We start from the raw sequence: 14,832 nt of genomic DNA, 5'->3' as shown, positions 1-14,832 counted from the left end.
CCACCTCAAACAACACCTGCCTTGGAGTGGAGATTGGAAAGAGAATTGGCAAGGCTGCAACCAACATGGCTAAGCTGTCTGCCCGTGTCTGGGAGAACAAGAAACTAACTACCCAAGCTAAAGTTGCTGCGTATCGTGCCTGCATCGTGAGCACCCTATTGTTTGGTAGCGAGTCTTGGACTACCCACGCTAGTCAGGAAAAGCGCTTAGACATCTTCCATATGAGATGCCTTCGTCGCATCCTCTCCATCTCATGAACAGATAAGGTCTCTAACAATGAGGTACTTGCAAGAGCCAATATCCCCTCGATGTTCACCCTGATAAGACAGCGCAGATTGAGGTGGCTCGGTCATGTGTACCGGATGGAGGATGGGCGAATCCCTAAGGATCTGCTGTGTGCCGAGTTGGAGTCCGGTTCGAGACCTATTGGCAGACCTAAGCTGCGTTTCAAGGACGTATGCAAGAGAGATATGCTCGCCACTGGCCTGCCAACAGATAACTGGGAGCTACATGCTGCCGATTGGAGTGATTGGAGGTCTAAGTGCAGTCTGGCACTCCAAGCGGGAGAGGGAAGGCTGAAAGCTCAAGCCGATGATAGAAGAGCTAAGAGAAGAACAGCAATGAACAAAGCAACGTGTGTTCCAGTGGCATGTATGTTCGTGTGCAGTGGATGCGGCCGTGTCTACCGTTCTAGAATTGGGCTTTTAGCCACGAGAGAAAGTGTTTGTCGCAATTGTGCTAGTCATGGACATGGTCCGACGACTGCCTACTACTTATTGACAGTAACCTTACCTGGAAAGATCATATCAGTCATATTGCATCAAAAATAAGTAAAGGCATTGGTATAATCTGTAGACTAAGGCATCTTGTACCATATTCGACATTGCTAAATATATATAGATCACTCATTTATCCTTATTTATCATATGGCCTTGTAGCTTGGGGCCAAGCAGCTAAGTCTCATATGGAAAAAATATTGATACTCCAGAAAAGGGTTGTGCGATTAACTTTGCCAACTATAATTCACACGCCATCCCTTATTTCATATCAGCTAATATTATGCCAATTAATACGCTTTACGTTAAACTCTCTTCTTTCTTAATGAATGATGTCCATAACATTTAAGCCCCCCTAATCTTTCTGGTTTGTTCACTCTTTCCCACCAAATACACAATCATAATACCCGATCTTCATCTGCCGGTAACTATTACATAAACTATTCTAGGCTAAATCAACATAGAACTCATTCTCAAGAATTGGTTGTAAAATTTGGAATAGCATCCCAGGAAACTTAAGGAATCTTCGAAAAGATATTTTCAAGAAAAAGCTAACAACAATATTACTTCAAAATCTTCAAGTTCAAGATAGTTATGTTGACGTAGAACGAATAATCAATGATGCATCAAAATTTAAATCCAGTTAATAGTAGTGTATAACTTATGTATTCTTCTATTTATTGTCATGTGTTTCTTATTTCTGTATTTTTATCTCATACTGTCATTTCTGCTTTTAAATTAATGATTTGATATTTAATTTCTGTTTCTTGTATATTTATTGAACCTTTTGTTGAACCGAAATCTATGTAAGATGTTTTAGCGTCCACACACTGCCCGCCGAGACTAGCTATGCTATTTGTGGGTAGTGGTTGATTATGTTAAGGTAAGTTTAACGCCATTAGAATAAAGGAATAAAGAATAAAGGAACTACTCAAGGCGTTTGCTTCGTGAATGAACGACAGCCGAATTCACAGAAACATGAAAATTGCTCGGGATAACAGCTCCGTAAAACTCAGCTGTTGTGACTGATGTGGCCTTCCACTCAACGCATCGGAAAGGATATCAGAGCAAGCTCTTAGTTATTCACTCGAAGGGCGGCTGATGTAATTTCTGAGGCTTGCTTCATTGTGATGACCGGAAATCGCCATGATTAGCAAGCCGCATGATGGCAGTCACTCTGACATCGTGATGATTTGTACGAATTCTAACAGTAATGCCTGTTTGGTTATATTTTTCATCATTCCTGTTTTGTTCTGTTTTTGAACACGAAACTATATACACCATGCGAGTGTTAGCTGCCTTTGATTTTTATTATCGTACGTAAGCTTAAATTACAACTGAGCATGAAAACCTTCAATAGTCGGAAATTTCACTTTCAATTAACGAAAAGAGAGCTAGAGAGAAGTCGGGGAAATGGTCGGACAGTACAAATTGGCAGATGACGTGACAGCTTTAGCTCAGCTCCTTGTTTTGTACTCTATAGAGCACGTTCTTTCAACCAATGACAGCGCGCGCTATATCCGGACTTTATCTTAATAGGTTATAGACATCGGAAAATTGTGGTCAATTTGTCTTTTACTATAACAATGAAAATTCTATGCCAGCTGGAGTTTTTTAAAAATGACGCGCGCGTCAAATGATCGATCCCTGCTTCGTTGTTTGAATAAATTTGAGTTATATAACGACTTCTACAATGAAATACCAGTACGAAATGTATGGCAAAAGACTCTGTCACCCTCAATCGTTTTTTGTTGTCCACTTCAGTACATTTACTTTCTGTGCCGTTTGCTGTGGCATCGGCAAGTATTTTACGAGGTCATCCGTTTATTGAACTTACATGTAGCGAACCGAGAATCGAACTTCTATTTCTGAGGAAATATAAATTTTCGTGGTCTCTTGTCATGAAACATGAAAAAAGGAGGAAAGTGCCCTGAGCTAAAAACCAAAGCAAAGCCAGGTTTGAAAAACCACAAAACTTGTTTATGTCTTGATTAGTCGGGCGACCGACTATAGTTTACCCTCGTATTTCTCCACAAAACTCAGTCACGTACAGTGAGGAATACTGCAGACACATAATAAAGGCTCAATCTTCTTCCCATGATGTCGAAGATGGCGGATAATAGATGGATTTAACAAGAGGACGGGAACGTCATTTCAGAACGGGAGAGCGCGCGGATTACTCTGGACACGAGTCTAATACAACTTCCGGTGATGGCGTTGCCGGTCTCGCAACATGTTTAGGACGGCATTTCGATGGTTTTCCTGTCCTGATCAAAACGCCTGAGATTTGCGTTTATAAAACCGGTTGAAAAGGTAAGAGAATCTCTTAGAATTATACCAAAAATAATTTCCAGGCTGGTTGTTTCACACTGTGCTTTTTCCAGAACGTTTTGTCCAATTGCTCTGCTACATGGGCCTATTTCCTCTTACAGCTGTGAGCGAAATTTATTAATTAATTAACAACCAAGACTTAGCATCACGCCTCTCAGTTGTTTTTTTTTTTTCTCGATTTTGTGGGCTCTTCTCTTATGCAGTTTCTTATTTTAAAGGTACGCTGACAACTCTTAGAACGATAAACTTGCGAAATTTATTACGTTTTAGTAAACAGCATGAGCAAGTTGATCAGTTCATTCATTAAAATTTAAGCAAATTTCTTTTTAGCCTGTTGTTGTTGTTATTTCCGCGATGGATGTAAGCAGTACAGAAAGCTCTGGCCCAAAGAAAAAGTGAGAATGAAATTTAATATTTTCGTAAATAAGTGTAAAAACAGCTGCTTTTCTTTGCTTTTCTCATTTAAAAACTAGGATAAGTAACTAATTGTACATTCTATGCTCAAGTGACTGTATGCCAGCTTAAGAAGGTATTTTTTAATAAGCCCACTTTCCTGAGAATCTTTTGTTTATAATTGTTATCACATCAATCATGGTGTGGACCGCTGCTCCTCGCCATATATACGCACAAACTATTTGATAACGTGGAGCGTCACCTGCCACAAGTCCACTGCTATGCTGATGATACGCAGCTGTACGTTTCCTTCAGCTCAAACCAATCTACGGAAGCGGAGGAAGGAACTTTTACGTAGTTCCATCCACAATGGTTGAAGAATAGTCTTTCTTTCTTAAATAACGATCAAAGCTTGAAACAAAAGACCTGAGTGATGTAGGTTTGTATTGTTCTCCGTCTTTCTTTAGAACTTGAAGTAGAAAATTGGCGATTAACACGTCGAGATCTTTTGTATCAATATTTTCAATCTCTCTCAGCTTGTGCCTTGAAACTAAACAATTTTTGAGCAATGAGACATCTCTCTGTGTTTTGCTTAATGTGTTCTTGTTTTCTTGATATTGTACAAACTCGTCTAGAGAGGAACCAACCGACCGACCACACAAATCTAGAGCTTTCCCCCGCCTTCGCCATTTTCGCAGGAAAAATTTGGAGGTGACGCCGCTAAAAAGCCGCCAAATCTGGAAAGCTGATGAATGTAAACGATGCACGATTGCGATTGGCTCGGAAAAGCCTTTATGCTATCGTTGATTGGTTATACTTCGACACGTGAAAGAGCTGTACGTCATTCTGATTGGCTGTATAGGCTTTTTTCAATAAAATAAAGCGTATAGATTTCTACATATGAGCGTTCGTGTTATGTGTAATAAAATATTCGACGCATACGCAAGTATTTATCTCAAGAAGTTACGGAGACGTTAGTCCATGCTTTCATACTATCCCGCATCGACTATTGCAATAGCCTATTGTATGGACCGCCAAATAGCCAGCTTGCGAAAATTCAGAGAGTTCTGAATGCTTCTGTTAGGCTGGTATATAATGCACCTAGGTGTTGCTACATTACACCAATAATGCGCGATTTGCACTGGTTGCCTATCAGGGCATTCATCGACTTCAAAGTACTTCTCCTCAAGTTTAAGGCGTTACATGGCCTTGCGCCTCAGTATCTACGGTCCTTAATTAGTATAAAGTCATCATGCTATAATCTCAGGGTTACTAATACTCTACTCCTAGCTATACCATCAGTGAAATCTAAGGCCACACTAAATGATCGGGCATTCGCCGTTGCAGCGCCGTCATTGCGGAACTCTCTGCCTTCTGAGCTTCGCTCAATCACATGTGTTACTAGTTTTAAAACTCATTTTAAGCGGTATCTTTTTAGTCTTGCATATACTTAATAGAGATTTTTTGTTAGCATATTATTAGCATTTTCCCTTTTTTATAATATATACTTTAGTTTTTAAATTCGTTTTTTATGTTTTTTGTTTTTGTTTTGTTTTTATTATTTATTAGGAATGCGCATCTGATCATAGTCATGTAAAGATGCGCACTAGAAATGAATAAATTATTGGTATTATTATAAGAAAAAGATATGAAACTCTTGCGAGCTGTGGCAGCTGAAGGGGTTTTTGTCAACAATAAAGCTGGAAGCAGAGAGAGAGGAGCACTACCGCAGGCTGTTGCTTCTGCCCTTGTGGTAAAGGGTATGCCTGTCATTTCATGGTCAGTCAGAGACCAGTATAATATTCTGGCCAAGAAGTGGCGCTCAAGAGTGAGGGAGGAAGAGAGCGAGAGTGGTGGTGGGGATGAAGAAATGACTGAAGTTGAAAAGCTGTTGGAGGAGTTGGTGGAAATGGAAAGGGAGTCTGAGATAAAAAAAGGGTAGAAGGATGAGGAGAAGAAATTAGTGCAAGGGGAGAAAAATAAAGCAGTAGAGATGAGAAAAAGAGCCACGGAGAGGCTAGGACAAACCAGAAAGAGGCAAGAAGAAACAGAAACCGATAAGGGGAAAAGGGAGGAAAAAAGAGGAAGATCAGAACGAGAGGCATTAGAGTGGTTAAGAGAAAAGAGAGACACCATGCATGAAATGAAATAGCAAGAAACTCAGAGATAGATGAGAAGAAAGGGAAGGACAGAGGTCTCAAAGTGAACAATTAATGTTCCAGATGCAGGCTCAAAATGAGAAATGAAAATTTTCCAACAGCAAATGCTACAACAATGCAGCATCAGAAACAACAGCAAAATCAGCAACAACAACAATTTCTAATGTTGCAGTAAGGTTGAGATGAGAGAAGTTTTGTCACAACAACTTTCAAAGAGAGATTAATTATATAAACAAGTTTTCAGTAAACTTTAATTAATACATTTATGTATTATTATTATTTGAGTTTAAGAGTTTTGTATAATTTAAAAAAAAATTTTATATTAAATGTACCTTTTGTTTAAAAGAAGGGTAAAGGCTAATTATTTTCATTAAAGTTAAGTTTTAGTCAGCAGGCCCTACAAAATCTAAATGTAATGCGAATAAAAAAAGGAAAATAACAATTTCCAAAGTAAAATTCAAAATAATTTCATTGGTGTATGCTACATGATTCAACCACTTTGAAACTACTTTCTCAAAGAGTGCTACATGCTACATACAATCATTACCAATGTGTTTACATGCACCCTTGATACAGTGGCTGTATACATTACCCTGGGCCAGGGTTCGGACACTTTTGAACTTTTCAACTTTTAAAGAAATTCCATTTGACTTAAGTCAGCAAGTGTACCGATTGGTTCCTTCCAAATGGCACAAATATTTGCATGTTACAAAAGAATAAAGAGCAAACAAAAATGTCCACAAGCGTAGATCTTGCTGATCTTGATATCTACTAAAATTTTAACTTGTTTTTTCACTCATTACCTAATTTTTTAAATTTGTATCAACATTGCTTTGCACTCATAGAAAGCCTACTAATTTTCCATGATACTCTAGGAGCCAAACCTAAATTCCATTGACTTTCCAGGTCCAGGAGGTGAAATTATAAAATTCCATGACTTTCTGGGGTTTCCAGGTCTCATATGAACCCTGTTACCAAACAAATGGAGGATTAAGACTGAGAAAAATGTTAAAATTACAAAAATGGGTGATGCCGCCAAAGTCTTCATATCTTGAAAAAATCACACGAAACAGTGACAAAAATTATTGCACTTTCTGTAGAGATATATCAATCTCCTCAATTAAACTGAACCAACATCATTTCTCTATATTTCTTTTGTCAGCTAATGCATAACCAGTTGCATCTACTAACAGAGCGTGCGACTTTTCCATAGGCCTTAGTACAGAATGAGACAAAGTCAAGTTATTGGAAGTAGTCCTGAAAAGAAGGTGGTTGAACTTCAAACTTTTCCGAGAAATGTTCCCATAAAGACAGGTCGACGCATTTTCCAAAAGTATATTATATTCGCATATTGTTGTGCAGGAATGTTTGTTTGGTACCAAATAACGTGGTGTCAAATGAATGTGATGCTATAGTGTGACGAATCAGCGTTGAGTGTCCAACAAAATGATGTCGCAAAAGAAATGAAACATACAAAAAGGAATTCAGGTCTCGTTATGCAATGTTTGTTAATCGTTGTAATATTAATAATGATGAATACCATGTGGGAAAACGATTCGATCTTGAGCCCAGCAGCATACCTGTAAAATAAACACTAGAAAAGCTCTCACATAAAAACCAAAAAAATTGAGAAATTGGTGTACAGGCGAATTCTTCAAAACATTCCTGTTTCGTAAAAAATGTATTGCTACATCAAATGTAGACTTAGAAGAAGGAGTAATGACATTATCAAGTTTGTACAAAAGACGAGAAAGAAATGGCATTCTACACGATGATGACTCGATCGAAAATCGTCAAGTTGTTGAGAGTCTTTGGACAAATATCTATTTTTGTATAAATGTAATACATTATCAGGTGTGTACAAGAATGCGAGCCACAGAGGTCATTGTGCTACGCTAAATCTGTGTAATGACATTGAAACAAATCCCAGGCCTTCTATACATGGTATTGATCGTACTCTAACAATCAAGGCACCATATAGTCAAGGTGATATTATGCACTTTGGTGAAAATGCTGGAAAACAATGTGTTGTTATGAGTTTGATTGCTTTGATTTATTATAAGATAAAAGGAAAACATACCTGTAATGACCTGGTACAAATTTTGGAGATGGGTAATCAATTGTATTCAAAATTGTCACAATGTACAGGGCAGGTATATTCCCGTCACTGATTGCTTTGTCTGAGAATAATTACTAGCTTAATTATAGTGAAAGCTACACTGATAATCTACATCATGGTGATTCGATAATTGTACAGTATGTCTATAGACAGGGCTTTGAATCACTCTTGCCACAAAATTACTCTTGATCTACTCTGACAATAGAATGTATTGGTGTCAGTATCTATCACATTGATAATGGGAATTATAAGATATTTGATTATCATGCAAGACAAGAATATGGTAGAAGCCATCCCTCAGGTACATGTGTACTATTAGAAGTACCATCTATTTAGTGCTTAGTACCGTATTTCCAGACTATGCACTCCCTTAGTGACAATTATGAACTAAGAGGAGTGCAGACTATTACATACGAAATAACTGCAGTGAACAGTTTGAGAGAAGAACACAACTGCTCATGTAAACGATGCTCTGCTGTAGGGCTTTTACGCACAGTGTTACTCAGCAGCAAAGTCTTGTAGTTATTGGAATTCCAGAACCCTATGTTACATAGCTGATCAAGGAAATAAGTTCTCTCGTAGCATGGGCATAAACAGATGTCTGAAAAGGGCAGATTTATACACGAGTCTTGATATTTGTGGAGTTGAGATATCAGTTCAACTTAAAGCTCAAAGCTATGAGATGTTATCTAGTAGTTTAAACAATACAACAAACAACTTGGAAAACTTAATTTTCAACATGTGGAAATACAGGATTTTTATTGTGGCTTAAAAGTTACTGTACTGTATTTTCAACAAACAGTCATAGCAAAGTACTTGTTCTCCTTACTGACTTATGAAGATACTTGTGAACCTCCAATACAACAAATAAAAACGTCGTTTCAGCTAAGTAGAATAATAAGTAGATGCACTGTTTCACTAAAATTTATCATAGTAAATCATATTTTGCTTGTTGAAAATAAAAGATGGAAATTTACTTAAACTTGCTTATTTTTTATCTCACTCCGACCATGGTGTAAAAATATACTTTAATAGCGAAAACACTAGCCCCCGCAAACTGTCATTCCAATGACTTCACAGATTGTGAACTAATACATATAACTTCAGCGTAGCCCGAATCAGTCACAGTGACCCAATCTCCCCAAACGCAAAAATGATGTCTCAAATCAACTTCAATTCGATTACCGTAGCTTCACTTTCATCTGTCGGTCAGTTCAGATAAGTTTTCACGATGAATATACTTCCCCGCATTCATATCAGTACGATTACAGTTTTATAATATCTTTTTTCACACATGCATCAATCAGCATGTACATACCACCCCTGGGAAGAGGGAATCCTTAAATAAAAAGGACTGGGTTGCTCGTCGTACCTTTTAAGGGTTAAAGATGGCGGGTTTGGTACGTCTTGGGTTTTTCCGCCTCAAAAGGTCCACAGCAGCAGCTTCAGTGATACTTTTAGGGTATTGCGCCAAAAATATGTGACTGTGTTGTTGTAGAATTGTTGCCTCTCAGGGGTGAAAAAAAATTCTTATACCAAACCCACAAATCAGGACCTTGGTATCTACTAGTCTTTCTTTTTAGAACCACTGCGCACCATTAATGGTCAACACTCGTAACAGCACTTCTACCTGTAGCCCGACTTACGATCTCAGATTGTCTTGTTAGAATATATCTAGCCGAGAGTGAGATGGGTTTGTGATTTTCCCATCTTTGAAAGACTTGCTCTGGTGCCGAGTGTGAGAAGGGTTCGTGGTTTGCCCACCTCTCAAAGATTTGCGAAGAACAGGTTTTTCTCTTCGTTTTACCCATACCTCATTGGCTACCGAGAACGTATTCGTAGAAACTAACTGGGAAAAACGGAACTGGAACTACCAATTCTCTGCGCAGTTACAGTTTATCAAAGGTGATGCTTAATACCCGATTAATTGGACGGAATAGTTTCCAGTGATTTTACTGTTTACCGGCTTTCTTTGACTCAAAAATGGCTCATAGTTTTAACAAATTCTGCATTTTTTTAAAAAAAAATTTCTATTGACATATGTTTGTGGTGATTTCTTAAAAAACTGCGCATATAGGAATTTTTTTTCGGAAGGCACCAGCGAAGGTTTGGAGTTTGGATATTAAAGAGGAAAAAATACAACGGTACATACAAGTTATGCAAGAGGATACATATTTCTGAAAAATGCTAAAAAAATGCTAATAGGAGAGACCCTAAGAAAATGCTAACTTGAAAAATTGTACTTCGACGCTTTCCCTAAATATTATGACTCAAAGAGTGCTTCACTTTCATGGTCAGTTCGCATGAGGTAAGAATGTGCGTTGTAGCCCCATAAGTCGTGCAGCTCGAGTAGTTCGTCCATGTCAGTCTAGTCTGTGCCTTGAACGACTTTTTTTCATTTTGGTAAATCGAATGCCACATGAAAATGTTGTGGCTCAGAGCGAATCTTCTCACTTTCCTCGCCCCGTGTCACCATTCACACGAGCAAAACATGTTTGATTAAACTGGGTTTGATTGGAAGAAAATCAGAAAAAAGACAGGTGATAGGTGTTTCTCCTCAGATAAGAGATTTTGTTTTTCAAAAACTTACAACACGATGCAAGTTTTGCGGAATTTATGTACAGGAAGGAAAGCAAGTTAGTAGACACTTAAAGGTGCTTCTGAATATCTGTGTACAAGTCTCACAGCTAATTATAGTTTGAGGCGTGGCTGGTTCACATCAGTGGTGTCTCTCGGTACCTTTCTGTGATCATTGGAAATTTTGGGCGTTCTCCCGGGAGTAGGTGGGGAGGACTCTTTTTGCTTTTAGCCTGAAAGGGTAGGTGCCGTAAAAATAAGTTGTGAATTTTTTTCGTGGTCCTAATACATATAGTATTCAGAGGGTCTTACTCATTGTCGAGAGTTGATGCTGCTGCAACAGCAGGAGACCTATTTAGTTTGGTTTGGATTTGTTTCTCTTCCAGTTCCATGATTAGTTTCTGTTGGGACTTTGTCAAATTACTAGGAGAAAAGAAAGGACCGGAAAAATGTTTACCTTTTTCCAGGAGTACAAAAAAAGTTCCCACGCGTGAATGTTTGGACTCTCTTTAGGTGCTGCCGCCACATACTCTAAGAACGTACAGGACACCTGCCGGAGAGAGAAGCAGGAGAGGGGAGCAGAGGGAAGCAGGAAGATGATAATGTTCACTGTAGGAGACAAGGGATTAGGCGTGATGTCAGTAACTTTCAGGCTATTTAAGGTGGGAGAACGCAATTTACTTGTACATATTAGCGGGGCTCGCGCGCGCGGGGCAGAGCCCCATACCCATGGAATATGGCCAATCGTTTTTCGTTTGGTTGTCACGTGACTGACCGAGCGTACGTAGGTAGGTACGCACGTGTCCTCTGTCATGTATGCTATCACGAAAGTACTATATGATTAAACTTGAAAATATGGCGTCCACGCGGCCGACCTCAAGACTTTCAGGTCGGATTTTTCGTTCATTTGCGATCGAGTTAGACCTTGTGGAACTCAGAATGTAAAGTAACAATGCTATAGAACACTTTGCTTGGAAAAGAATGGATATCAAGGTCTTAAAGGTGACAGAATAAGCTTTCGAGTCAACGACACTACGATTCTCTAAGGCGATGCGAATTATGGACGTAAATTGAAAACCGAGCTTTCGGACTTCAAGCAGGGCATAGCGACAATTTGACGATTCGATGACCCGCTAAATATTATGTTCAAGTAACAATGTGTTCAAAAAGTATTGTTTAATAGAAGATTTTGCGTCAAATTGAAGTTTTTTCAGAATTTTCAACACAACGCTGCGCAATTTCTGGCCTTGAAGGTAAGTAAACAACGATCTAAGCATGATGAATTTTACCGCGTGGGCTTTGTACACGTAAGAAATTCGTACGTTTTTCGCTTATAACAGCAAATCAAAAACTGTTTTGAATTAGTCTGTCGTCCCGAAATATTTCTTGGCCAATTTAGTCCTGCTTCCTATTGATAAATTCCATGGAACTTGAGATCTCTTCACTCACGGACAAATTCGCAAATTCTATTTTGAAATATGATCCACATGCCCACATTTGCACGCATGCGAAAATATTTCGCGATTTTTATCTTTCATCTTGATTTTTGAGTTAAAACGTAATATGCACCTATCGCTTTTTTCGTCGGAAATAACTTCTTTAATTAGTCTTCTTTCGCTGGAGCTTGTTTTTCGGAAAAGATGATTTTTAAAAATTTACTGCGCATTGTGTTTGCTTTCTTGGTTTCTCCAAAATTTTGACTTTTCACAGGGACTTGTTACACGTAAGTGTCAATGGGTTCAATCTATAGTAAATGAAGTTTCGGCTAAAAAATTTTAATATATGTAAAGAAATTTTATTGCAAAATTTTCACTTATTGGGAGCTCCGCTTTTAGCCTTGGCTAAATCTATATATTAGTTGGTTATTGCTATTTTCAAACCACTTAGGTCAGTGCACTCAAAATTGGGCAGGTGCAACTACAGTCAACTCCCGTTATAGCGGACACCCTCGGGACCGCGATTTGGTGTCCGTAATAGCGAGAGTCCGTAATAGCGGGGTGCGGGAAAATTTCTATTTTAAACCATATTTATAGAAGGGAGTCATATGTGTGTTCATTTTTATTAACTTCAGTACCTTCTTCAGACCTGTTGTCGCAAGTGAAGAGCGTCAGAACTTTATTTAACAGAACAGTAGTTACGTACCCGTTGAGTACGTAAAAAACAATCATCGTATCTTGCAGTAATGTCCACACATGTATCGTTTTGGTTTCCTACTGTACTGGAGTAGAGTAATCTACATTTCTGAAAAAATTATTTTTAAGGAAAAACCAAAACATCAGCTAGTGATTGCATCAGCTATCACATTGCCTGAAAATATCGTTCCAATAGGCTCTGTGCTGTACTTCTCCTTTGAATTGCAGCTTCCGCCACTTTGTCGCCAAGGAGACTAAGTTCATTAGCAACCTTAAACTCCCCTCTATGAATCAAAAAAAGCAGAAAGGTTATGGATACTGTCCAGAACGTCCTTGAAACTTTTCAAAGTGGTTGTTTTGTTTGAGCGTTCGCCTTCACCTGGGGTATCTTCTTTTTCCATGTCATTCTCGTTGTCACTCTCTATTTCCATGACATCGTGAGAAGTACCAATGGCCTCCAGCAGCTGTTGTTCGGTAAGAAGACTGTAACAGGTTGGAAGTCCGTTATCGGACTCCAGGTAAGTACTGATTCCACTTCCAGGTGCAACCTATTGGGCAAGATTTTCCAGTTCCTCATCGGCCGAGACATCAAGATCAGCAAAGGGATCCTCCTCTCCTGTCACAATACTGACGGTAACTGCTTCTGAGAAAGTGCTGGATATTCCAGCTGCTGCAAAACATTTGATAATGGTATCGTTCTCGACCTTAGACCAAGCAGTCCCCATCCACCTTATGGCCTGCACCACGTCCAATGTTTTGGCGGTGTCTGTTGTGCTGTCGTGGTCTGTGGTCATTGAAATAATATGACGAAGTACCAACTTTCTGTAATGGACTTTAACGTTCTGGATTATTCCGAGATCTAAAGGTTGCAGCTTGGACGTGAAGTTTACAGGATAAAACCCAGTTTAATATTGGAATACCGTCCCTTGAGATCAAAGGGATGACATCCAGCAGAGTCAATGAATAAAGTACTGATCGATTCTGAGCCTTGAAAGAGCTGTTTAACTGGCTGAGAAGCTTGTGAAGGATATCAGATGTCATCCAAGCCTTTTGTTGATTCAGATACTGACAAGGAAGATCATCCTTGTTTATATTCTTCAGGCACTTTGGATTCGCTTACTTTCCGATTACAACTGGTTTTCTCCTTTCCCCAGTAGCAGAAACGAAGAAAGCAACAGTTAACCGCTCTTTTGACTTCTTGCCTCCTCTGCACTTCTTTGCTTTCTCTGAAAGGCTCTTATCCGGAAGAGCACGGTACAAGCAGCCAGTTTCATCCATATTCCAGATGTCTTGCATCGCATATCCAGAGATAATAGACCCAGGATGCTCTTTCCAAGAGTACACTGTAGCCTCTGGCACATCAGCAGATTCACCACAGAGTTTGTGTTGCCAAAGGTTGTTGCGCTCTTTAAATCTCGTAAGCCAGCCGCTTGACGCCTTGAACTCAGGGTAGTCAAGTTTCTCTGCTACTTTCATTGCAAACTCCTGGATAATAGGAACGTCGACTGGAGTGGGTTGTTCGGTTTTCTTCTTGAACCATTCCCATACAGCATCGTTCACGTCCGAGTATTGTCAAGTACGGTTACGCTTCTTCGCACTGGAAAATCCTCTTTCGCACTCCTCTCTTACAAGAGTCTTCTGTTTCAGAATGTTACTTACTTGTGTTTTTCCACAACCGAATTTCTCAGCAAGTTTGCGTACTCCTGTCAATCCTTTGCTATTTTCGTCTTCTACGATTTGAAAACGTTTTCCTAAAGGTAATTCGTTCCTTGCTTTCTGCTTTGTTTTATCTTTTGGCATGATTCAGTGGTTTCTCCAATAGAACACAGCCTGGTCAAAACACGCTTGCTGCAAAAGACCACGTGTAAACCTGACATGTACCAGATGTACACAAAGGATTTTACATACAGTATGCATTTTAGTCACATATTTTAAATATTTCACACGCACGACCGTTCTGTGTGGTCATGCTAGAGATCAAAGATCGCTGTGGTTTCGTCAAGAGCAAACCAAACTTATTTTGTTGTGCTATTTTTATTTACTGTACCGGTTATGGCCAGTCCTTAAATTAGAAGAGTTGAAAGCAAAGAGTACTACTCGTGGATGCGGGGCCACCATGCTTACAAGGACATTTTCGAGCCTGTTATTGGTACCACGCTCACTTTACAGCGGGAACCAGAAAATGCTAAAGATTCGCATGCTGTTGCTATTGTGGAAGATACTGGACGCACTGTTGGCCATATCCCATTAGCTTTATCAAGAATTGCTTCGTCTTTTTTTAAAAAGGGCCAACCACAAGGCAACAGCAGAAATCTGTGGAAAACGGGTCAATCGAGGATCTGGCT

General features: G+C 39.2%; 2 protein-coding genes across 2 annotated transcripts in view; one reads left to right on the top strand and one right to left on the bottom strand.

The window, feature by feature from the left end:
- LOC148723568 (uncharacterized) overlaps nucleotides 1-14,832 on the top strand; it is a 401,859-nt gene that overhangs the window by 150,994 nt on the left and 236,033 nt on the right. The window lies entirely within an intron of this gene.
- On the bottom strand, nucleotides 13,036-14,287 carry LOC111334312 (tigger transposable element-derived protein 6). The gene is made up of 3 exons (XM_022940013.1): nucleotides 14,147-14,287; nucleotides 13,619-13,972; nucleotides 13,036-13,359 (listed from the first exon to the last, which is right to left on the bottom strand). The coding sequence occupies exons 1-3, from the start codon at nucleotides 14,285-14,287 to the stop codon at nucleotides 13,036-13,038; spliced, it is 819 nt and encodes a 272-aa protein (XP_022795748.1).

The sequence above is a fragment of the Stylophora pistillata genome, chromosome 9, assembly GCF_964205215.1.
Source record: "Stylophora pistillata chromosome 9, jaStyPist1.2, whole genome shotgun sequence".
Lineage (NCBI taxonomy): Eukaryota > Metazoa > Cnidaria > Anthozoa > Scleractinia > Pocilloporidae > Stylophora > Stylophora pistillata.
The sequence above is the reverse complement of the archived record's forward strand: the minus strand, read 5'-3'. Positions and strand labels throughout refer to the sequence as shown.

Coding starts and splice junctions, on each gene's coding strand:
- LOC111334312 (XM_022940013.1), bottom strand. CDS start 14,287: ATGCCAAAAGATAAAACAAAGCAGAAAGCAAGGAACGAATTACCTTTA. Junction 13,973..14,146: donor TCGGTTGTGGAAAAACACAA/GTAAGTAACATT, acceptor CCTATTATCCAG/GAGTTTGCAATGAAAGTAGC. Junction 13,360..13,618: donor GGGAAAGGAGAAAACCAGTT/GTAATCGGAAAG, acceptor TTCACGTCCAAG/CTGCAACCTTTAGATCTCGG.